General features: G+C 48.9%; 1 protein-coding gene across 3 annotated transcripts in view; it reads right to left on the bottom strand.

Moving 5' to 3' along the window:
• The window catches only part of SEC14L5 (SEC14 like lipid binding 5), a 39,531-nt gene extending 15,910 nt beyond the window's left edge, over positions 1 to 23,621 (bottom strand). Inside the window, exons 1-7 of one of the 3 annotated variants that reach the window (XM_027665802.1) lie at positions 23,554 to 23,621; positions 19,773 to 19,878; positions 17,837 to 17,912; positions 3,729 to 3,878; positions 3,473 to 3,604; positions 1,185 to 1,313; positions 372 to 567 (exon numbers count right to left, since the gene is read on the bottom strand). In XM_027665802.1, coding sequence (XP_027521603.1) covers positions 372 to 567; positions 1,185 to 1,313; positions 3,473 to 3,604; positions 3,729 to 3,878; positions 17,837 to 17,899 — 670 coding nt within the window. In that variant the 5' untranslated portion in view covers positions 17,900 to 17,912; positions 19,773 to 19,878; positions 23,554 to 23,621. Of the gene's footprint in view, positions 1 to 371; positions 568 to 1,184; positions 1,314 to 3,472; positions 3,605 to 3,728; positions 3,879 to 17,836; positions 17,913 to 19,057; positions 19,211 to 19,772; positions 19,879 to 22,829; positions 22,850 to 23,553 lie in introns of those variants that run through there. The other 2 variants (XM_027665803.1, XM_027665804.1) reach the window with 2 other exon arrangements.
• Between the last annotated feature and the right edge of the window lie 1,989 nt (positions 23,622 to 25,610).

Genomic DNA, 25,610 nt, shown 5'->3' with positions numbered 1-25,610 from the left:
AAACTGGTCCCCAAGAATATTAATTTTGAAACAGTCAAAATATTTCATTATAATTCAATTCTAGCATACTCAAGACACCTTTAAGCTTCTTCAGTTTAAAGTAGAAAATACCTTAAAGGGCAGATCAATTTGTTTTCTAAGCTCAAAAACATCCTGCTTGTGCAGCTTTTCTTAGCCTATCAGTTTTAGGGGGAAAAAAAAAAAGAAAAAGGTCCATTGTTTGTTTTTCTTGAAAAAAAAGAAAATAACTTTCCTTCCTCCTCGCCCACAATCCAGAAGAAAAATCTGATGCCAAAAGAAATAAAAATAAACTCCTTAGTCAGCGCTACTCGAGGCTCGTGAGCAGCTGCTGCTGCTTGGGCACTACGTACCATCGGGGCTGGCAGCCTCTGCAGAGGGGCAGGGGGATCCAGGAGCCCCAGGATCCAGTGGGATGTCACCAGGCTCGTGTCCCACAGCCGGGCTTGGCTCATCCCGCCCGCTCCCGGCCGGAGGGGTCCAGCGCGGGATGAAGGTGATCCCCTGGGAGATCAGCTCCTTCAGGTAGTGCTCAATCACCTCCTTGCCCTGCAGGGGAAAACTCCCGTTAGGAAAAGCATCCTCCAGAGCCAGCAAGGTGTAGGATTTTCCTCGGGGCAGATGACTAACACTGCTAGAGACGAACAGCAGGGAAATGTCTCCTTCCCTCGGCACCGCCCTGCTGAAAACCCTCCTGTAGGAAAGGCCCCTATCAATGGGGAATTACAGCACTGGCCAGGCAAATTCCAGTGCTGTGGATGCAGCTGCCCTTAAAACACTTATCTCCTTCTGCTCCCAAACCATCAATCAGCTGCCCTGTTCCTCTACAGCCACTGAAAGGAAGTGGCTCTGCCCAAGAGACACAGGGTGCTGGTTTTCACCCCGAACTTTCCCTTCCTGCACGAGAACAGTGTCCCCACTGTCCGAGGAGCCTGGCACCCACAGAATCCACTGCAACCCTCCTCTGGCACAGCCTGCTCCATCCCTGAACAGCCACATTCCAGCCAGCAGATTGTTTTCTGCTCGTTGCACACTGGCTTTTTTCTTCCTTTGCCCAGCGGAGGGATTTCAGAGCCATAGCGAAGGGTGTAAAACCACATTTCCAGGAAGGAAAACTGGGGCACACAGAGCAGGTGTGGGATTTGGGCTCATGGCACCCATCTTACCCGTTTGATGTTGGAGGTGTACTGCTTCATGGCAATTTTCTCCACTGTGCTCTCGAAGCCAAAGAATGACTTGATGTCGAGAGACGCCGACTGCTCAAAGCACGTCCACTCCTCGTTCTCAGGGTGAACCTACACCCAAAGGACACATGGGGTTGGCACATCCTCATGGAATGACAGGGCCTTTGTCCCTGGCACCACACTGGTGAATCTCCAGAGAGTGAGGGGGCAGAGGAAGCACTGACTGTACTTAACAGGTGAATTGTCCCAGAGTAACAGAAACTCATCACAAACTGGGCATGTGGATGTTTTTTAACCTAACACTCTTCACACGCACGAGGAAGTGAAGGTTAAACCCCACCTCTGCCCCAGCAGACCTGAAAGGTAACAGGAGTAGCAAAAGTTGCACTTAAAATAGGAGTGAAACTACCCACTTGAAACCATCATGTCAAGAGCTCCTTATAGAAAGACAAGGGATGGCCTTGTGGGACATGTAATTAAAACTTCTACAGCTGCAATGAAGAAAAATGCAAAACAGGGGGTTTTTTTCTAGTTTTGGATGAGAAACTCAGCCACTAATGTTAGCCTTCCCCCCAAAACACTGGAGACGTGGCAGAGCAGGGAATTTTCCTACTCAGTTCAAAACACACCTTTCCTTTCTAGTCATTTCCCCTCAGTTAGTCTATATATGGTAAAAACATATATAATCTTTTCCTCTTTTAAACTTAACCCTTTCCTGAGAAGGCTCTGCCTTCTCTCTGTGGGTGCTGCTGTTCACAAACTGAGATGAAGGAACAACAGTTCCAGCCCCCACAGAGAGATACAATAATGGACAGATTGCTCAGGGACACATTTAACCACTGCAGGAGCAGGATCATATTTCTCCGAGTTGCCTCAGAGAACCCTGCAAGAAAGGAAAGATGAGAATAAACCTGCTTCCGGTGCACTCTGGCAGGGAAAAGGGAACTGGTAAAAATAGAGCAGGGAACCATCTTGAGGATGCAGCCAGGAGCTCCCACCCTGTTCCCCTCAAAGCCCAGATACTGACGTTTCCTTCCGAAGGACACGGGACACAGCCAAAATCAGCAAGTGTAACAATGTCTGAGAGGTCCCAGGGATGACCTGGGAGCGTTTCAGACCCATCAGCGCCTTTGACAATGATGGAAGTTTGATTTACTGCAGTTTTTAGGAAACCTCATGCAGCCACCAAGTGATCTCTGGCTCAGGAACCCCCTCACCATCCAAAATTGTTGACAGCTTTTCAGCTCCTCCGCCTGCCTGGAGCTGCTCACAGCTTGCTGACTCCCAAGAAGCTGAGCTGCTGTCCAGCTGCCAAAAGGGCAGGTAGGTAACAGGATCTGGACTTTTGTTTAAGGAACAAAAAGCAGTATCTGATTGCTTCCAGAAACAGCTGAAGCTATTAAACGGTGACCGAGCCCTAAGAGCACAATTACAGTGAAATGGCACCCTGTGCTGAAGATGCAGCACAAACTGAGACAGCCCAGGCCACAAATAAGGCTCAAGACCTTTCTCCAAATCTTCAGAGCATGAAGATCATGACAAGGTGCTAAAACTTTGACTCAGTTGTGGGCAAATATAACTGCCAGACTTCCCTGAGGCTCTCATCATAACAAATATTAAGGGTTCCATTCTAAACATCCACATACATACTCAAGATCCAGATGCTTTTATTAACTTGAATTTCAACCAAAAAGAAACTCAGTGAATACCAGCAGCTCTGGAGCACCATCTCTGTTTTCTACTCTCACCCTAATCAGAGAATCCCAATCAACCCAAAGAAGTTTCTCAAGACCTACAAAATCACAGAATCCCAGACTGGTTTGGGTTGGAAGGGACCTTAAAGACTATCTAGTTCTACCCACCCCCTGCCACGGGCAGGGACACCTTCCACTAGCCCAGGTTGCTCCAAGCCCTGTCCAACCTGGCCTTGGACACTTCCAGAGATGGGGCAGCCACAGCTTCTCTGGGCGACCTGTGCCAGGGCCTCACCACCCTCACAGTCAACAATTCCTTCCCAATATCCCATCTAACCCTGCCCTCTGGCAGTGGGAAGCCATTCCCTGTGCCCTCCAGGCCCTTGTCCAAAGTCCCTCTCCAAAGCAAAAGTACTCTATCTGACCACAGAACAGTGCTGCCCAGTGCTGCAGAAGTGCCCAAATCCCTCCAAGCACCTTCCCCCTGTAATTAGTGCACAATTCCCGTGGCTGCCGTGGCTGCCCAATAAACCAGAGCACTCTCAGAGTGGCTGCCCAATAAACCAGAGCACTCACGGAGTAGCTGCAGGTCTCCCGGACCACGACGCGGTTGGCGAAGGTCTCGTTGTGGGCCTCGATGCGCAGGGTGCGCTCCTTCCAGTTCACAGTGTTCCTCTGGATGAAGAACACGTGCTCCACCCCTGCAATCTGAGGGAGGTGAAGAACCAAAAGGAGAGGGGGAAAAAGAGACAGAGAAAGAAAGAGTAACTTCAGGACCCTTTCTGAGGAGCCAACAAAGCCCAGGTCTCTCTGTGCCCCAGGTTCCACCTGCCTTCTTCAGCAGCCTGGGAGCGTCCACGTTCAGTTTGCAGCTCCGCTCGATGACATGGATGGCCCCGTCCTCACTCCTGGATTCGTGCAGGATCTCACTCCCCAGAAACACCGGGATCTCTGGACAGGTAGGAAAGCGCTTCTCGTACGCCTGGAAGTGAAAACAAAGCAGTTCAGCTTCTGGGTAGATCAGCTTTAACTCTTCCTGAATTAATTAGCTCCCTTACAGTAAAACTCCAATAAAACAGAGGCCCCTCAGCCCACGTGTTGGCTCCACTTCTCTCAGAGGTGAAGTTAAAGCAAAATAGTTACAAGCAGAGACAGGACCAAGTCGGTCATCAGCCAAACATGTCTTAACATAACCTTTCTTTCACACATGAAGCAGAAACAAAATCCTGTTGTTAAAGAGTATTAGGAAGGGACTCATCATCAGGAACCTCATGGCAAAAGCAAGCACAGCTCTGCTGATTTCTGCTGGCTAAAGACTTGAATTTCATTATCTTTGGGTCAAGTCAATATTGTCTGTATGAAGAAGCTATTAAAAATATTTAACACTCCTGTACCTTAAAATGTGATGTGTCAAACAGTTTTAGTGGCCCTAAACTATCAAGGGTAAGACCACAAATTACTGGCTACTCACTTTGCCTTGCTTTATCCATTTCTGAAACAATTCTGTCCTGGTTCTGAAATCTTCCTTGTTTTAATCAGCACATCTCTCTGAAAAGCCCTTTATCAGCAATCCAGAAATCCAGTTTTCCATGGCACTTGCAGCAAATTAACTTGTATAAACCATATCTATTGTTGCTGCTCTTTCCCTAAGAGGAACATCTCTTATTATATGCCCTTCTCCATCTCTACTATATTCTGAGATGTTTGCAGGATAGAATGTTTTCCTTGGATTTCTGACAAATGTCTTGCATGTTGTGATTCTGTTGTGGATATGTGACTGCTGCACAAGCTGCCCAGAATTCCACTCGAGCTGTTCCAGGAGAATCTGTGCTCTCCTTCCATTCTACTCTCAGAGCTCCACATTTTGGCTTCAAGATTTTTGCCACCACTCCAAGGCCAACCCTAACCTCTAGGAAGTGCTGCTATCTTCCCATCTTCCATAAGACACAATCATTTTATCTAGTGCATAAAAACACAGCTACTCAGGAGAGAAGTCTCCACCACAAAGGAAACATTAATGGGATAACTCTCGAGCTCAGTCAGTGTGCCCAGAGCAGCCACATTCCCTCTTCCCACAGCAAGGCAAAGGCTGGTTGCCCCTGCATGGATTCATGGTCCCTGCTCCTAAAATAGCCCAGGCACTTAAGGACACATTCCAGATCTCCTGCTCCTGGAGCTGTGGACGGGAAAGGAGTTATTTCAGATTATCGTGTTGCTCAGTATCAGGAGGGAAGTGCAGGAAGTGCCAGCTGGAATTCTGGACATAACAGAGCACACAGGGCTTTAAATCCTGCTCTCCAAGGCACTGAGCAGTGTCCTGCTTGCTCTGCCACATTTCTGGGAGAACCTCTACCTATGCTTTTCAGTCTCATCCCAGGGAAAACTAAACCAGTGCAGATAAATACAAAGTTTCCCACAGTAAGTGACCATTTCCAACACTGATCCACGTGTCTCCAGCAAAAGCACATGCACTGCTTTAAAAAGCTTAATTTGTTGTGATGGGAATTCATGGATAGACATCAGGTCTATGTCACAGGACACTTGCAGGGGGACACCCTTCCAGACTCCAACTATCATCCAGTGCTATCCCAAGGCCAAAGCCTTTCCCTTGCTGCTCTCCCCTGTTCCAGCACATACCAGCCAGTGCCTCCAGGCCACCCACTCTCAGTTACTGGGGTCCCAGCAGTCAGACAGTGAAAGCTGAGAACACCTTTGTAGGCCACTGGGATAACAGAATATTTAGCAACTATTTTTCAGCTGTTTGCCCTGTGTCACTCCTTCCATGTGCCCTTAACACACCTGGAAAAAGTGTCACTGAAAACCCCACCCTGAGAGAAGGCTGCCCCAGCTGACACCACAAGGGTGAACAGTTTGATAGGACAGAGGGGAATGGCCTTTAAAAGAAGAGAGATTTAGATGGGATATTGGGAAAAAATTCTTCCCTGGGAGGGTGGGGAGACCCTGGCACAGGTTGCCCAGAGAAGCTGTGGCTGCCCCATCCCTGGAAATGCCCAAGGCCAGGTTGGACAGGGCTTGGAGCAACCTGGGCTAGTGGAAGGTGTCCCTGCCCATGGCAGGGCATGGAATGAGGTGGGCTTTAAGGTCCCTTCCAACCCAAACCAGTCTGTGATTCTACTCCTTCAGGGGTGCAGCTGTGCCAGGAACATTTGAGGGAGTTTGCAGAGGAACAAGAGCTGCTCTGCTGGGACCAGGACCCTCCAAAGGCCTCAGTGAACACCTTCACCAGGAGCACTGAGCTCTACGTGCCCCCTCACCACTGAGAGGCCACAATGGCCAGTGTGAACCTGCCCACATCACCACTGGATCCAGGTGCTTCTGGCTCCCACTTGAAGATAAAGCCCCTGGATCTCAACACACCACTCACTCCTTCCCCACTAAGGATGCACTTGACCCAGCTGCAGACAGGTTCCCTAATAAACTGGCATTAAATCCTGCAAAACCAAGATCAGGACTAAGGGAGTGCAGCCACTACTTCAGACAGCTAAACCACATCTGGAGAATCAGGAAAGGCCAGGGAGAGGCACATGTCAATGAACAGCCCTGGTGACAGAGCTACAACAGTGCCCAAACCCATCATCTAAAGAAGAAGAACATTGCCATATTTGAGAAAGAATCCATATCCACACCGATATTAAGTCCTTTGCTAATCTTCTTTGCACAACAGCTCTAAAAATACAGCAGGGAAGATGCCTGAGATCACATGAAGGACAGTTGAGGCCCCACGCTGCAGGCACAACAAAGCTGCTCCCTGAGCACCCAGCCCTCCATCCCTGCAGACACAGCTGAGTGGGAGAGCAGCCCATCTTTGCACCCTCTTATCAAAATCAGGATCCATATGCAACAGCCTATTTCTGCTCCAACACTGAGGGGAGTTATAAAGCCAGAGAAATGTTTAATTTTTTTTTCAAACCCTTGCCAGCCTAGCTGGGATTTCTGCTCGTCTGTGACTCTGCAGAGCACAAGGTGAGCCACAAAGTACCCCAGACAAATGAAAGGCACAGAGTATTTACTGTTAGCTTGTTTTAATGCTCTGGCTGCCTGCACTTGCTCTTTCAGCTCCCTGCTGCAGGAACTCTGAACTGGCTAATATACAGGAGCTATGATTTGCCTCTGCCTTCTCTGCCCTCATCCCATAAGGAATAACAGCAGTTATTGTGCCACTACTGTGGGTTAAACAATACTGTGGGTCAGACAAGCACCTTGATGATTGGAATTTTCAACAGATTAAATGTATATGTAATGGATGGCTCCATGAAGCCACTCCTTCTCTTTCTCTAAACCCCACTGGGATTAACGTGGACTGGCAGAACCAGCTCACACTTGAGCACTTTACAACAACTATTTTCTTAAAGGTTCAGATTAACGTGCTCTCTTCATACCCAAACCAACCACTTCACAAGAGCTGGTGGCCCAGACCCACCAGTGTCCTTCCCTACATCAACCTGGTTCCCCCTAGATTTCTTACACAAAAGAATTGTTGCAAAAATCAAAACTTTTTGTGGTGACCAACAGTCCAAAGTGTCATTTAAATCTTTGCAGTTCTGAAACTGAAATTACACATTAAATTTCACAGGAGGGCTGAGTGAAGACAGAGGGATTTGGGATCTGTTTGTATTCTTCGAGATAGTTTGCTTAGAACTAAAACTAATTATTTTTAGGTGCCTCCAAATGTAAAGAACAAATAATAATTTGAATGCAGTTGGCAGCCTGTTGGAATGAAAAAATTCAACAACAAAGAAATTAAATGAAAAAAACATTACAAGTGAAACAATTTCTAGCTAAAAAAAGTTAAAATTCACAGGAAAGTTGGAGATCTCAAGGTCTCAGTGGTGTCAGATCTTCCTTTCACACTGCAGGGAACCCAAACTAGGACAAGGATATTTCCAACTTACAGTGATCTCTGCATCCCAGCCAAGACCCCTCAGTGCCACTGAGGCTGACAAATGATTAATCACACCAAGCAACAATCAATTAATAGTGAGATGTCAGTAGAGTGCTCTGACCAAGGTTTTGCTCTCTGATCTCCTGGGAAACATGTCCCAGTGGTTGTACCTGTGCTGGTCAAACTATGGGACCAACACAGAGATGAACATCAGGTTGTGAGAAGAGAGTTTGAGAACAACAGAAGAAGCCACACTTGAAAATGTCCTCAGCTGCTGGCCAAACACACAGTAACCCCACAGCCATGGGAAGAGATCGCCCTGAGGATCAGCCAGATGCCAAACAGAGCAAATTATACAAAAACACGTGTGTCAAAACGAAACAGTGACATTCTAAAGCCTCACAGAGAAAGGGGGAAATTGGCCTCCTCTACAACCTCCTACTTCACCTGCTTAGCCCCTTCTGCTCCAGAGCAGAGGCTCCTGTCCAGCCCTGCACCTTCCCAGTCCCAAGGTGACAGTGCAGGTGTGTTCCTGTCCCTCCTGTCTAACAGCTGTGCCACTGCTCTTCCCACAGGATCCACAGGACACGGCCGGGCAGGATCCTTTCTGACACCTCCTCCTGTTTCTCCTCCGTGGGTTTCAACATCCTTTTCTTGCAAGTGACCTCGAGAGCAATTACACAACAGAGGCCTCAGGAATCCAAAACAACAGGGATGTGAAACCACTGAATTACTGCCTGAAACAAAACACCTCACCGACCAAACCCCCTGCACACCTCCAGGCAGCTTCTTCCAGCCCAGGCTCTGCTGGGCCCAGAGTGGTTCTCATGTGCTTCAAGGGGCAGCTTTTGGTTGATGATTTACTGTTGTACCTTAATATGAGTTATTAATTAATACCCTAATAAAAAAAGAGGGAAAAACTATGCACTGACTCCTGTATGATGGTGAGACAAACCTGAGAGGGACCTTCAGGAGTGCAAATGGGGAGAAATTATATTGTGTAGAGCACAAAGGAACTAAACTGTGATCCACCTGATGTAGACGGAAGCTTGTAGTCAATATTATACAAATATGTTACAAGGATAAGTGTTTCATCCTTGTGGCTAAAACACTTCAAACTTTCATGATCAACCACAGTTTAAATCTGTATTAATTAACAAGATTCCTTGAGGTCATGTTACAGCCACGTGCAGATTGCCAGGAAAAAAGAACATCTGTGCTCAGAGGAACTGGAAGTAGGGAGGAGATCTGACCCCAGGTTTTGAGCTAAAGATGCCCAGACACCATTCCTTTGAAAAGAGATGATGAGAAGCAAGATAAAGACCCCTCATCACTTTGAAGTAGAAAGTGGATGCATTTGGATCAGCTTTTGAGCAGCTCTAATGACACAGAAATATTCCTCTGCAGATTCAGGTGTTTTCAGATGATGACCTTCCAGGAAAAAGGAGTTTCATCTTGCAGTTCCTCCCACTGCTTGGTGCTGAAGGGAACCAATCTGCACCCACATTCACCAGACACAACAATCCACATGCTTTGAACAGAACAGAGACCAAATTCTCACTGACCATAGCAGTGCAAAATAAAACACACAGGGAACAATGTGGGAGGAATCAAATGGATATCTGGGGTACAGAAATGCCCTGGAGTCAGGGAAAAGGGAACTTCATTTTAAGGAGGTGCAGGGCATCCACAGTAAAACTCTTTGGGGCCTGAGGGGAAAAAAAGAAACTTTTGCTGGCAAGAGGAAAATGATTTTCCAGTGAGAAGTCCACTGGACAACAGCACCCAGGCTACAAACATTGACCCACTGTTATCTCTGCCTGGACTACAGCCAAGGATTTGCCTCATTTCTTCAGCTTTTGGTGAAAGAAACAATTCAGGGAGCAGCAGTGCCTATCACAACACAGGCACGTCTGAGGGCCACAGAAGCCTCCTGAAACGAGCCCTGCAGCTGCACGAAGCTATCCCAGGAAACCAGCACCGTGCCTGAGCAGGAACAACAACAAAGCCTTTACAGAAAGCTATGGAAGGGACACCTTATCCCTGAAGCACTGCTCCTGAGTGGACAGGTTTGCCACAGCCCAGTGTGGAAAGAGAGAGAACCAAAACTGGAAGGCAGGGAGGGAATCAGACAGCTCGGGTAACACCTGACAGAGCAAAACATAGCAAGCCAGTGTCCAGCACACACTTCGTGTTCTAAGTGACTCCAGAATCAAAAGGTGGCTCACAAAGCTTAAAATGGCTCCCTGGAAGGACAATCTGCCATTGCCAGAAGCTGCTGTGAGAATTTATACAGACTGGTCATGATTCAGGGTCAGACTTGGGCTTAGTAGTTAAAACAAATCCATCCTGGCTGAGATGTAACAATTGGTGATGATTCTAAATTTTATCACCACTTTTAGTCCCTGCTGAAGAGTTTATTATTTGTCTTCTGCACCTACACATTCAGTGGACAAGAGAAGAGTCTTTTAATCATTTCTGGAACACAAAATAATGGTGATACCTCCAGCTGTGTTGTGTCTCCTTGTGCTGGGCTGCTGTGCCATTGAACTGGAGCTCACTTCAGAGCTCATCTATCCCTCTACTGATCAGATTAAGCTTGAGACACAATTTATCCTTCAAGGAAATAAGCCTGGTTTTAGGTGGAGAAGGGACTATCCTGCACAGACTCTTTGAATTAGTGTAAATCTCCTCCAAGCCACACATGGTGCCAGCACCATCCTCTCCTAAACCACTCTTGCCCAGAAAATGGGCTCTTAGCAGTGTCAAAACAAAGCTCTCGGAGACTTGTGTGATCCCCACAGACAGGCCAGGTGTGCAGATGTTGCCAGCAGCTCTCCAGAACTCTGAATGAATAAGCAGTTCCTCCATCAGCTTCTTCCCAACAGCAGTCTTTACACCATCCAGCAGCCGTGACAAACAGCACTCACCAAACACCCTCCACCCCAAAACCTCCCACCCCAAAAATCTCAGGGGCACTGTCAGCTCTGCTCAGCCCGACTCCTGCTCACCCTGAACGTGCTGGGTGCCAGGGGGAGGTGGTGGCAGCCCCAGGGCTGCACACACAGAGCAGCTGTGCAGAGCCAGCCCAGCTGACACACAGAGCAGCACTCTCAGAGCTCTGGTGCTTCTCAGCAGTGAGCTGATGGGATATTTATAGTGTATCTTGACAGCAAGGTTTCAAGCCATCAAGTCACGCTGGAGCATCATGTCTTGAGTCAACACTAGATTCTCTCTAAGTTCATAAAATGTTAACCCAATAGCTTCTGACAGTCACAGCAAACTCACCTTCAAAACACGGCAAAAAGAAGGGAAAGGGAAGGTGCCTTCTTTAAAGGCACAGAACATGGCTGCAGACAGACCATCTGCATCCAGAGAGGACTTGTCAGGAGGCAAGTTCTACACACCTAACAGCCTATGACATCCATAACAAATCTGTAACATCTACATCTAAAATCTATAACAACTGGTAACAGAGAGAGCGGATCCTATTTCTTCACTGCTTAGATTGTTATCAGGACATTCTATGTCACAGAATCCTTAAGCTTGGAAAAGACCTCCAGGATCACTGAGTGCTGTTAACCCAGCACTGCCATGTGCCAGGTTAATCCATAACGTGGACAGAACACCAAGAATAACTGTTTTGAAGTGTTTTCCCCCCTTGCACATTGATTCTCTCCCAATCTCCAGGGCACTGCTACCCAGCAATACCACTGCAGACAGCATCCAAAGGCCATTATCCCCATCACAGCAGCTCCAGAGGAGCTTCCAAGCACTGGGCACACTGGATACACACTGCAAAGCTCTACCCTGTGTCATCTGCAGCTACCCAGGGACGCAGAGGCCACTGCAGGAATCCCTCCCCTCACACTCCTGCAGCTGCTGCACTGAAAGCTCCACTCCAAGCTCCTTGGCTGCTCCTTGGCTGCTCCACGCAGCCCTCTGTGCCATCACTGCTGCTTCTAAGGGATTCCAGCTGCCAGCAACTCATCCATTCCCCTGCAGCAAGTGCTCTCTTGGTTCCAGAGCTCACACTTGACAGCAGAGGCTGTGAGCCAGCATCAAATATTTTAAGCTAACATTCTGCTTTTCTTTACTTAAAACCAGCCTGTGATGATACCAGAACAGTGGCAACAACTTGGAGCTCCAGATGGGGATATCCCAGCCTGGAATTACAATTCAGGGAGCTCCCAGTTATCCTGTGGTGCATCTGTGCTGTGGGCACTGCAGCTGACCCAGACACCCAATCTGCACAATTTATGCAGACAGAGCAGCCTTGGAGACCTGGCTGGGCTGTGAACACACACATTGAACTGTCACTCTAAACAAACCCACGGCACTGGCTGATCCCAGACATCGGTGTGTTTGTACCTTGTCCTGCTCTCACACCCCATTTATCTGTTACCAGTGTGTGCTGCAAGCTTTTTGAGCACATGGGGGTGTTAAATAGCAAAGGGGACTCACAGGTTCTGTTGCAAAAGCATCACCACATCAGCCAGTGAAACATCAAGCTCTGTAATACACAGCATTAGGGAGGAGGGCACACCCAATTTATCAGGATTTAAGTAGTCTCTTCATACACTCAATCTGCTAAAGGCAACAGGAAGAAGTGATTAAATAAACCTACTTCAAATCTAACCTCTTTAACACAAGGCATGTTGATGCTGAAATGGCACAAATATAAAAATAAATTTGAAAAAAGTGTGTGGAAAGCAATTCTGGCTGTCAGCACCTGAACTCCAGCATCCAGAGTTTCTTCTCCTGCAGCTAAACCAGCAAGGAGCTGTTTTCAATTAGTCTGCATCTCCAAGCCTCCTAACACTGGTGACACAAAAGAATGTCAGGATGATTGGGAAATCAGCAATGCATTTTGATTTTAGCTGTACTGGATGGTTGACTCCTGTGTGTAACCCTGGGCCAGATCCTCAGCTGCTGAAAGGGAGCAAAACTCCAGTGTCTGCAAAGCAGCTTTGCCAGTGTGCAAACAGCCAGGGTAGTCAAGGCTGATTATTCAGGGGCAGGAGTCAAAAGCCAGTTTGTCCACTGCCAGATCCAGTGACAATCATCAGCACTGCTTCAGCAGGGGCGGGCACGGGAGAAAGACATCTCACATCAGGATCATGGATGTTTGCTTTTGATGGGCTATGACCCTGTGTACAGGATGAGAGAGTAAAGATGATGGAGAAGGAGTATTTCTGCTGCTTGCTCCATGAGAAATAATTTCTGATTCTAAATAAACCTGCAATGGTTGTAGTCTGAATTAAATTTGCCATTCAGCTTGTTAGAATCCCCAACACTCAAATTGTACTGAGGCAAAACAGATGTAGACACCATTAATTTCCTGTCAAATAAAGAACTCCAACTAAATGTAAAGAACACTGGAGGCTTACAAGAGAGCTGGAGAGGGACTTTGGACAAGGGATGGAGGGACAGGACAAGGGGGAATGGCTTCCAACTGCCAGAGGGAAGGGTTAGATGGGATATTGGGAAGGAATTCTTCCCTGTGAGGGTGGGGAGGCCCTGGCACAGGTTGCCCAGAGAAGCTGTGGCTGCCCCATCCCTGGAAGTGTCCAAGGCCAGGTTGGACAGGGTTTGGAGCAACCTGGGATAGTGGAAGGTGTCCCTGCCCATGGCAGGGGGTGGCACTGGATGGTCTCTAAGGTCCCTTCCAACCCAGACTATTCTGGGATTCTGTGAACACTGAATTGCCACTAAAACCAGAAAAAGAGTCATGGAGCTGCTTGGAAGTGCAGGCAGTGGGTCAGGACCTCAGATGACCAAACTTTCACTTGCAGACCCAGGCAGGGAAATCGTGGGCTGCCACAGATGTATTAGGGAGCCTGAGAGCCCCCCAGAACAGCCACCCCCACCCCAACCAACGCTGCAGCAGCAGGACCCCCCTGGCCCGAGGGGCACCACTCCCCCAGCACAGCAAACACTCCCCAGCCCTGTTCATGTGTGTGCTCACCCAGCTCCCAGTGCTCAGATATGTGTCAGCACATGCCGTGGGCAGCCAAGAAAGGAGGTCAAGCAGAAAGCAGCACTGACTCACAGCAGGCACATGTGGGGCTCCACAGCAGCTCGCTCTGAGCACGGAGCACAACTGCACACACAGCGGGAGCTGCGGCTCCTGCAAACTCCCAAACGCCTCATCTGGGCTCTGGCTTCTCAAAACCATGACATGTTCTTAGGTAACAGAGCAGAAAGGCCCTTCTCTTGCAGCACAAACCATGAACTGCTCTTAGCAGCAGTTAGAGCTGAACATGAAGTGCCCTGTAAACGTGGCAAGAGGAGCAAACCATTGCCAAGCGCTGGGAGGGATTTCTCATTTACATCACCAGTGCAGCAATTCAAATTGTCCATCACGTACAGAAGACCCTGTAAGGTCCCTGGGGGGTTATTCCAGACCTGTAGCTTCCATCCTAAGCAATTTTAGTGAATCCTATAAAGTGTGTGAAAATGGCAGATGTCAACTGTAAGCTTGAAGGGCTGAGGCACTCCTAAAAATAACAGGAACACAACTCCCTACTACTTTCAAAGCTAAAACCCTCCAGCTAAAGCTCTCTCATCTAGCCTAATAATTCACTGCAAATAACATTAAATATGCAATCTCTCTCTGAGCTCTGTTTCCTACACAACTGTGCATGTAGGACTCGCTCTCCCAAACCAAATTCTCATCCCCACACATCAGAGAAGGCTCACAAATATTTACATCAGAGGAAGTTTTCACTCATGAGTTAAGTGGCAGAGGTACCTCTACTTCTGGATTTTTCCCCCTCACTGTAATGTTTTAGTATAAAAAACCCTTTCAGCTTTCTAACTACGACTGCTACACAAAGAAAATTATAAGTAAGTTTATACTTGGGGATTTTCTGGCTCTAAGATAAAATCAGAAGACAATGTCAAAAATGTCAAACCTGCTGATCTAACTGAAGGGAAGACAAGATCAGGCCCAGAGAGGCATGGACAATCCATTGGAAGGAACAGCTCCATTTAAAAGGAGACACACAAAAAAAAAGAGATAAAATGGAAAGGAAGAACATGACAGGATAACAAAGCATAACAGAAGTCAAGTTTCTTTTCAAGTATAAAGGATAAAGGTGTCAGGCACTGGTTCTAATTTGAAGAGCATAGTATTTTTGATCCTTTAATGTGAGTCCAAGTTAGGAACAAAGCAGATGAAAAGTGACTACTATGAACTTGGACAGGTGTGGGAAAATCACTCTTTATTTAAATCTTTTTTGGAAGGGAGAACAAGAAAAAAGAAAAAAATTCAGAACTCCCAAGTGACCAGAAAAAACCTGCTATGCTGATTCCTCTGTACTGCCTCAGATGCACAGGACTGGCAAAGGCAGCAAGAAGGGGAATGTCCTTCCAAGGACTTGGAACTCACGTCCAATCTCCTGCCTGCAAACACCCAAACAAAGCTGCAGGAGCATTAGTGAAGAGCAGAGTGTAAATCCAGAGACAATCACCCTGACACACAGTAACAAAGGGAAAGGCAGGGGCTCATCTGTGGACCACAAGCCCGAGCTGTGCAGAGGATGAGCTCACACACATCCCTCTGCACAAACCCAAGGAGGATAAACCACGTCCCTGATTCCAGGGTGCAACAAAGGGCATGAGAAAGACCACGTGTGTGAGCCAGGCCAGGAAGCAGGGAATTGTTTGCCTCATTTGGCTGTGACAACCCTATTTCTCAGACTCAAATGTAAGCAAAGCTCATATGTGAGCAAAGCACACACACTGTTTTCTATAGTATGGTCCAAACATTTGAAGTTCTGAGGAAAAAAATTACTTTTCCTAACTTACTTCCTGTGGTCTGTTCAGGCTGGCATGAGGTATGGCCCTCCCCATTATACAGAGGAGGAATTAAGCACAAATGTGTCAGGCTGAAGGGTGCCTAGAGATCTGTAAAACTAGGGGTGTCTTGAGGTCACCCTGTGACCTCTGCTTTCCTACCACAGCCTGAGACCTCAGCACTCCAAAGGTTCCCACAAAGCAGTTGAGGGGAAAAGATGAAAGCAGCTGAATATCAGGTTCCCAGTGTTGAGGAAGCTGCTGTCAGATTTATGGTGAAGCAGATTAACAGCAATGCCACGTGCTGAGGAGCAAAACAGCTTCACTACACACGCCCACTCTCCCTGCAAAACTTCCAGCAACTGCCAGCTGGTACCTGACAGCTCTGCCAGATCCTCGCTGCCTCCACACGAGCGGGAGCTCCTTCTGAACACACCAACTGTGGGAGCAAAGCCTGCACCCAGCTCAGCCTGCACAGACCACCACCAGACTGAAATGCTGCTTTCCAATACCAGGGCCTGCTGTGAACACATGATTTTCCCAGGACATCAGGGTGGGACTAAGGGGTCTATATTCACCTCACTACTCCACTGCACAGTCCTCTGGGTGACCCTGGACACGGAACTTCTTCATAAGGAAGAGGACTAACAGCTTTGCTAAGGTTTGCTGAACAACTAAAGGATGGTATTCACAAACCCAGCCCTGAAATCCCAGGGAATTTTATCCTGTTATGTTGAAAAACTGAAAGCAAATAAAACTAACCCACTTGAAAACTAAACCCACGAGCCCCTGGCCTTCAGGCATTTGCTAACAAGCTTACAGAGGATTTGTCTCGAGGCAGCCCTCCTATATTAGCAGCCAATCAATTGAGGAGCATCTGGTGGTAGGTTTATCCTGCTAATAGAGACAACAGGAATGTGGGGAGGTGTGCATGGAGCAAAGGCTACCAGTACCTTCATCACAAGTACTGTGTCTTATTCTCACACAGGGTGCACTGGGAGAGCAAAGAACACAGCCAGGAAAGCTTCACCACCACAAACACCAGCCCCAGACTGGCCAGGGCACTTCATGGCATGTTACTGTTAAACAGATGTGGCAAATCCTAGTAAGACTGGGGGAAAAAATGGAGATGGGGGTGTGGATTTGGGAGGGACTGTCACCAAAAGAAGTGCTCATTGGGACGAGCAGAGCGTGAACAGGAACCACTCAGCTGCTGCTCCCTTTGGGGTCTGTTATTCACACTGAGGAACAAACAGTGTCTCCCCCAGCTTTAACTATCGAAATAGAAGACTGGAGGCTCTTCTGGATAAAACAAATCCTATGGCATGTATTTCCCAGGAAACTAGAAGAGGAAACATTGTCAAGAAGAACACAATATAGGCTCTCCCTTCCATTCATGGGAATTTCAGCTGCCTGCAATGGCTGTAGTTTTCCATCTTCATTCTTGGACCCTAATAGGCTAAAGAAATCAAGTCTCAGGGACTGAAATGCCCAACAGATTACAGAGCAAAGCCTTGCAAGACTCCATAAGCATCTCTGGGCAACGCCCAAACACTCAGGGCTGCCCTTGAAATGCAAGCAGCAAACCTTTCAGAAGGGTATTTGACTCACACCCAGTTGTGACCAAGTTCAGAAAATCACTTAAGGCATCTGCCATGGTCACAACTGTCTGCATCACCACTGAATGACCTTCAATGACAGCTCTGAAGCCCCTTGTGGAAATCACAAAACTTGGAGAGAGATCTCCCAACAGTTCAGTCATGGAGTGGATAGGGAAGGAAAATACAGAAGAATTTTTTCAAAAGATTTCCAGCTTTTAACCAAATCCAAAAGCTCCAAAGAATCCAGTTCTAGATACATCCATCCTGCAGTGCTGATTGGGATCACATCTGGAGAGATTCTGAACCAAGGGGCATTTGGTGAGAAGGCAGACATGGTGTCTGGCCACAAACTGACCCTTCCTAACTGAATGTCACAATCTTTTTCCTTCCTTGTCAAAGAATAATTACAGAAGGTTTTGTTGGATTTTTTTTTCCCTTCTAACGGCTAAGCTGCCTCTCTTAAAATACTGAGATACTGATCCTTATTTTTTGTGGAAAATGGAAGGAGAGCTGAGCCTCTGCACTGTACCCACAGGGCTGTCAGAGATCCAGCCATAGCCACAGTCCCCCACCTCCCACTGGCCCGAGGCTGCACCCTCAGCAGCTGGAGCAGGAGACATGCTGAGTGTTACTCACTGCCATGACGAGCTCAAAGGGATATTTGTAGACTCGAACTGGGGACTGGTATTTCTGCACCATTTTTACCACACACCTGGAACAGACAGAAATTGGAAAATTTTAGATCCAAACAGCGCAATACATTCTAAGCAATTTTGACAGACCTTACGAGAAGCCTTAACTCTTTTTACAAATAGAGAGGAGATATATTAGATAGAATATCTTGTTTAGTAAGTGGCAGAGACAGAAGAGACAAGTCTCTGCAGTCCCAGCCCAGGGCTGTGTCCAGCACACAGCAGCACCCTGTGCAGCTTCCCAACAACTTAGAGCTCCAACAACTCACAACAATTAAAGCACAAAACAGAGATGTAAAGCCAGAATCAATCATACTCTGGAGAAGAAGCCCGACTTAGGAGCCTTACAAAGCTTACATGGTGATTCTTCCCTGTACCTCCCTTTCCTAGGTTACATTTGTAATCATTAGACAAAGTCCTCCCGGTTAAAGGCTTCCACAGCTTCCCGAATCTTGGTGTTAAAATGCTTTTGTGCACAAAGTAGCCTTGAGTTGTTTTAGCCCACTGAAAGGAAGGAAGAGGAAACAGCCTGCTGAAAGAACATGCCTGATGCTAAGCTGGCAATCACATCCCACTGCCTGGATGCCCACTGTTCCAGCTGAACTGAGGCAAGAGCTGCAGGCAAGGGGAACAATTCAGCCCTCAGCATTTCACTGCTCCCAACCACCTCTCACTGTTCTCATCAGGATTCCTCCCTCACACTCTCTTGCCAGGGTTTTAACCCTCAAATATGCATCAGTAACCAGCATCTCAAGGAAGCACATGAACCATTAAAAAAAAAGGTTATTAGGCTGCTTTCTGCAATTCCTTTAGGAATTCCTTTGTATTGCTCCCTCTAACACCATCTGTGAACATCAGGAGCACAAAAGGCTGGATGGCTGGTTGGAGACTGTGCTGATTCCACCCCACTCAAATTCCACTGCTAAGCAGACACAGCCCTCGGCAACATGACACAGTGTAGCACTGAACTCCAACGTCAGAGCAGTAAGACAACTTATCCCTGACATTTTAAGCCCAAAACCTGAGCTGAAACATGAATTAATATGCAAACAGCAATAATTCTGTTTCTGATTCTGATTCTCCCTCAAAGACTGCTGCAAAATGCCATTACACAGTGCAATCTAAGCAAGGGAGAGGGGAAAAGGACTTGAAAAAGTTTGAGTACCTGAGAACCAGGAATGCCTGTAGAAATAGGGTCTCACAGACAGTTCCTCTGCAGAGGATCACGTTATCCAAGGAGCAAAGCCCAGGACTCTCTGGATCTCTGAGTCTGACTGGTACTAAAAGCCAGTCCAGTGGTGCTGAGCCAGTCAGCACAGAGAGAGCTCAAGAGCAGAGCATCCAGCCCCGAGTGCAGCGAGCGGGGCAGGGCCCAGCACACCCCTGGCAGCGATCAGGTATCGGACACTCGAGCCAGGGGGCACTGGGCACCTTGGAGGGCAACGCTGTAACATGACTAGGGCAGCAGGAACCTTCCCACAGAGCACGAGGAGCTGGGGAACGTATTTAGCTGGGATCGTGCTCCCTGTTCTGACCTCACTGCTACACCAGGAGTTCCTGCACCTCTGCAGGAGAGGGTCAGAACCTCCACAGCAGGAAGTCTCAGGACAGAGCAGTCAGTCTGGAATCACCCACAGCCCAGAAAGGAAGTCACAGAACAACAGGACAGCACAAGCAGTGGCTCAGCAGCCTTCATGGTGCTGCTTGGACAGATCCTCTGCTCCCTGGCAGCAGCTGGACCCGACTGCCACAGGTTTATTGCCCTCTACTTCTCCAGCTGAGGGAAGGTTGAGAAAAAGAGCCAGTGACTATTATATCCACAGGGAGCTGTGGAAAAAAGGCAGCTGATAACTCACACCTGCCCTAGAAACCTTTCATACCTCGGGAGAGTGCAGTGGCAGCAGACCTTCTATGCCCTCTCCTCAAAACAGAGCTGCGAGACGGTCATCCTGCTTCTCAAAGCACGAGGGACTCCTGCCATAATTCCTGGGAAAAAAGGAAAACAAGTCAGGAAAGGCAGTGAAAGGTGGGTACTCTGCACACCAAGTTACAGGTGATGACCAGCTCTGATAAGGACAAAGACTCCCAGGTGTTACCAGTGGGCAGCTGAGCTGTATTAGCGCAAGACCTGCATCCTCCCAGGGCTTTTACACCAAAGAGACGTGTTTTTAAAGTCATCTCATGTGTTCCACTCAAATTATAAACAGATATGTTCAACTCTCTTGTAAAGAAAACCAGAAAGAAATGACACAACCACAGAGTGTGTCTGTTCCTTAAATATCCATCCGACTCCAGCTCCGCAGCGGCCCAGGCTTCCTGCTTGACTTCCTATTTGCATCTGGCTAAAAAACAATATTAGGAAACACAGCTCAAGTGAAGAGCAGTGACCCACTAAACTGCAGCATGACCACTTAGAAACCCCAACCCACAGCTGGAGCATCCACAGGGTAACACCAGGGAAGAGCTCGATTCCAGCTGGGCAAGCCCAGAGTAGTTGGTAAAAATTCAGAGAGGTTGGAGTTGTCAATACGTTGAAGCAACAGATCTAGCTAATAATAACCACTGCAGTAATGACAACCTTAACCATCCCAACAGATATTAAAAATATTTCCATTATTGCACCCCTGAGCACAGGGAACAGCAGCCGCCGCATTTCACGCAGCAGTGCCACAGTGACAGCAGTGCCACAGTGACAGCAGTGCCACACTGACAGCAGTGCCACGCTGACAGCAGTGCCACGCTGACAGCAGTGCCACAGTGACAGCAGTGCCACAGTGACAGCAGTGCCACGCTGACAGCAGTGCCACACTGACAGCAGTGCCAACAGCAGAGCCCCAACAGCCTCGGCTCCCCACGGCCCCTTGTGCTACAGCCCACACAGTAACTCCCCCACGAACCAAGAGATTATAGATTAAATACACATAAAGCCCCAGATCAAAGCCCTCCACCCCTGCTTCTCATTCCAGGCATAGAACTCAGCTCATTCCACACTGGAGCTGCCTGTTGGATGGGGGAGCTGGGCAGCAAGTGACTTCAGGAACTTCTCCCACCTGTGGTGGCCGCTTTTCAGCTGGAGGAGAAGAACTGAGCAGGTTTTTGCGGGGTTTTTTGTTTTGTTTTTGACAAAGAACTGCTGAAAATAGCAGAATTCCAGACTTCCTCAAATAAACACGTGAAAGCCAGCTGTGGCACCCAGCTAAGCTGATATTTCCACTTAGAAAAGAGAGACTCCACAGGGTTGTAGTCCTTCCTCCCCCCTTCTGGAGAAAGGTGGAGAGAAAAGTGTGTGACATTTCCTCTGCCTGAAATGCCTTTCACTTAGTGACTGATGATTCAGAAATTGATGCTTTATACACATAATAATGAGATGGTACCAAGCTGTGGATATTTATTAGGGCTTTTTCACCTAAGAACTTAAGAACAAGTCTTTCGAAGCTTGATACAAGGAAGCCTCAAGGTGGAAGGGTGCCAGAATAAGCCTTTACCATCTTTTAGAAGCAGATATCTGTTCAGGCAGGACTTGATCTCACCCCCTGAGAAACACCTCTGGTGCAGGGGTGAGCAGTGGGGCCTGGGCACTGCTCTGTACACCTGGCAGAGGTGCCTGGAGTCCTGCTGTGGGTCATAATCAACAACAAGCAACAGGAACATTCAAACAACAACATCCACACACTTTTTACCACACAATAAGGTCTTTCTGATTGAGGGGAAGAAGAAGTCAGAACAGTGTCCAGCACTCTGCCCTCAAAGCCTGGGAGAGCTGTTTCTCTTCCATGGATGTTTCAAAACAAGCTCCATGCCTAATACTGCCACACCTTCATCTCTTAATTTCTTCATCTCTTCACCAAAGAATCACCACAGAACTTTTATGCACAGCAACACATTAAATCCCTGACATCTGCCAGCCCTCAGCAGGAGATAAGCATTCCTGAAGGAAAGCCACTCATTCCTCACCTTGCTATTCCATAGGAAGCCACACCACACCATTTTATCCATCCACACTGTAGGCAATAGTTCAATACTCAAATACAAATTAAGAATGGAGACAAAGAATCACAGTCTGGGTTGGGTTGGAGGGACCTTAAAGCCCATCCAGTGCCACCCCCTGCCATGGGCAGGGACACCTTCCACCAGCCCAGGCTGATCCAAGCCCCGTCCAACCTGGCCTTGGACACTCCCAGGGATCCAGGGGCAGCCACAGACTCCCTGGGCAACCTGTGCCAGGGCTTCCCCACCCTCACAGACAACAATTCCTTCCCAATATCCCATCTAACCCTGTCCCCTGGCAGTGGGAAGCCATTCCCCCTTGTCCTGTCCCTCCATCCCTTGTCCCCAGTCCCTCTCCAGCTCTCCTGGAGCCCCTTTAGGCCCTGCAAGGGGCTCTCAGGTCTCCCTGGAGCCTTCTCTTCTCCAGGTGAACCCCCCCAGCTCTCCCAGCCTGGCTCCAGAGCAGAGGGGCTCCAGCCCTGGCAGCATCTCCGTGGCCTCCTCTGGACTCACTCCAGCAGGTTCACATCTTTCCTATGCTGAGGACCCCATGCTTCTGTTTAACACATAAAACAAGAGTAGATCCAGGCAGGAGGTCACTTGACAGTGCAGCAGAGCACCAGCATCAAACCGTTTCAGCCTGCCTTGACTGAAGTTCACAGCTGTATTTTCTTTGAACACAGGCTCTCATTATCCCAACCAGATCAGTAGTGCCATCAACACAAACCCCTTCTCACAATCTACAAGCCGATTTTACTGCTTGGAGGAATTAAGCCAAATGACCCAGAGAACATATCTGGTTTACCTGGAAGCTGACCTGAAAACACACCATCACAGACTGGTTTGGAAGGGATCTTAAAGCTCATCCCGTTCCACCCCCTGCCATGGGCAGGGACACCTTCCACTAGCCCAGGTTGCTCCAAACCCTGCTCCAAACAGGTTGGTCCAACCTGGCCTTGGACACTTCCAGGCATGGGGCAGCCACAGCTTCTCTGGGCAATCTGTTAAATCTGTCGCTGCATTTAAAAACCATTTACCAGGATCACCCTTTGAGTTCACAAATACTTCAGAGCTAGTTTTTGGGCAGATTTTTCGAGCCCCAGGCCCTGTGGGGAGCTCACCAGGCGCCAGTCCCGGCTTTCCAGAGCTATGCTGGTCCCACTCACAGCCCCCTCCCCTGCTCAGCCCACCCGACCCCTCCAGGCAGGACACGAACCTGGCAACTTTCAAAGCGGGGCATCTTTTCAGCAGACCCGAAGAGACCCCCCCGCAGCCCGAGCCCACCGCCCGGCTCTTCACCGGCTCCCTCCCTGACCCCAAAGGATTATGGCTAAAATTTCCCTGTCGGCTTCCCGTATCTGAGGGACAGCGGCTCCCGGCCCCCCCTCACCCAGCGCCCCACGGGGGTCCGGGCACACGGGCCGGGACGAGCCTCAGCCCCCTCCGCCCGGCGGCCACGGGGGACCCCCGCAGGACACTGCCCACCGGGGCCGCCTCCCATACCCCACATGCTATACCCCATATCCCACATCCCACACCCTATATCCACACCCTGTATCCCATACCCCATATCCCACATCCCATATCCCACACCTCACATCCCACACCCTATATCCCACATCCCACACCCCATATCCATTCCCATCTCCCATCTCCATGCCCCACATCCCGTACCTCCCTCCTCGCCCGGTCCCGCTCCCTCACGGCGGTGCCGCCCCAGCCCGGTCCCGCTCCCGCGGCTCCCTCGGCCCCGCCCGCCCCGGCCCCGCCCCCCACAGGCCCCGCCCCCTGCCCCGCCCCCGCCGGGCGCTGTCCATTGTGCTGCGGGGGGGGGGGCGCGGGGAGGCCCCGCCCCCGCGCACGTGCGTGCCCCTCCCCCGCCCCCCCGCCTTGCCCGTGAGGAACGGCCGGGTGCGGCCGTGAGGGGGGAGCGGGGACTCTGTGCCAGGGGAGAATTCCTCCCCAATATCCCATCTAACCCTGCCCTCGGGCAGTGGGAAGCCATTTCCCCTTGGCCTGTCCCTCCATCCCTTGTCCCCAGTCCCTCTCCAGCTCTCCTGGAGCCCCTTTAGGCCCTGGAAGGGGCTCTCAGCTCTCCCTGGAGCCTTCTCTTCTCCAGGTGAACCCCCCCAGCTCTCCCAGCCTGGCTCCAGAGCAGAGGGGCTCCAGCCCTGGCAGCATCTCCGTGGCCTCCTCTGGACTCACTCCAGCAGCTCCATGTCCTTCCTGTGCTGAGGACTCCAGACCTGGACATGTCTCCAAATGGGGTCTTGTGAGAGCAGAGAGGAAGAATAATGAGGAGGGGTGTGATGAGCTCACCCCATCCTGCAGAGTGGTCAAGGCCCCAAGGCTGCCAGAGCTCAAGGAGAATTTGGACAGTGCTTTCAGGGACAGGGTGGGATTGTTGGAGTGTCCTGGGCAGGCCCAGAGATTGGACTCGATGATCCTTGTGGTCCCTTCCAACTCGGCATATTCCATGATTCTGTGGTTCTTCCCAAACTGGCACCTGCCCTTGAGGAACCTGCTCAGGTCAGGGCTGGAAGAGGAAGAGCCACAGCTCCCAAACAAGACCTAATCCCACTCATCACAATCAGCCCTTCATGAACAAAGATGTTGCTCACCTCAGCCCTTAATGCCATCAGTGCAGTGTATTGTTTGATTTATTACGTGACTATAAACTCACACTTTTCACAAAGATTCCCATAACTCCAATCTCCAATGAGGAAGAAGGGGGAGGGATGTTGAGAAGGACACTGGGATGCATCCTCACCTCTCAGCCTCCTCCTCTCCCACCATCTCTGAAAATCTGTACGTTGGCTCATGAGCCTTGGGGACATTGTCCTTGCCCTGTGCTTGGGGGCACACGGTGAGTGGGCCCTGTTTGTCAAGGCATGTGCTGGGGAAAGAGGCTGTGGAGAGAGTTGTCACCATCCAGGGATGGCCTTTGAGGACGTGGCTCTGTGGAGGAAACAATGCCCAGGCTGGAGAACTTTAGGGTGGCAGAGAGAGCTGCTGGGCAGGCACAGGAGGGGCATGTGGCACTAAGAGTGGGGAAGGAGAGGGAGACCACCTTGGGAGTGTTTTGTACCTTCAAAGCCTCCTTTCAGGATCTCCCTAGGAACCAGGTGCTACTTTGCCTGATGTTATTGAAGTAAATGACATTTACTGCTGCTTTGTCTTTTCCTATCTCCTTATCACTTCCAGCTGTAGAGCATCCCCTTATCTGGGGGCATTTCAGGAAGCTGCGGTTCTATTTCTGATCAGCAGCATTTCCTGAAATGTTCTGCTATCTCAGACCGAGGAGCCTAGCTCTGACACTGCTCTGAAAACAATGAATTCACAGACCATCAAATGTCAAAGCTCCCAAAGCTGCAGCCTGTGGAGTCAGAGCACTTTTCCTAAAGGCCTTTGCACAACAGCTGGGCATTAAAAACCACAAAGTTACCCCAGACCTGCAACATCTACGTTTACTTTATACATAAATATTCTGAATATATAAATATATTTATTGATAAATATTCTGAATTTCACATTCAGAATGGAACTTTTTTTCCCAAAGATGATATATTTCTCTCCCATTTCTTATTCACTGTAAATTTTCTCAGAGAAAATAGGAGGAAACGCCCCCATTATTTCCATCCTCTTGCTCCAAAACTTAACACCAACCCATAACCACTTTGTGCCTTAATTGTGGTAGTTTTCCTTTTGTTCTAGTCATAAAAATTAGATGA

This window comes from Corapipo altera, unplaced genomic scaffold (assembly GCF_003945725.1).
Source record: "Corapipo altera isolate COAL_440 unplaced genomic scaffold, ASM394572v1 146, whole genome shotgun sequence".
Taxonomy (NCBI): Eukaryota; Metazoa; Chordata; class Aves; order Passeriformes; family Pipridae; genus Corapipo; species Corapipo altera.
Note: the sequence above shows the minus strand (reverse complement) of the source record. Positions and strands in the feature narration are given on the sequence as shown.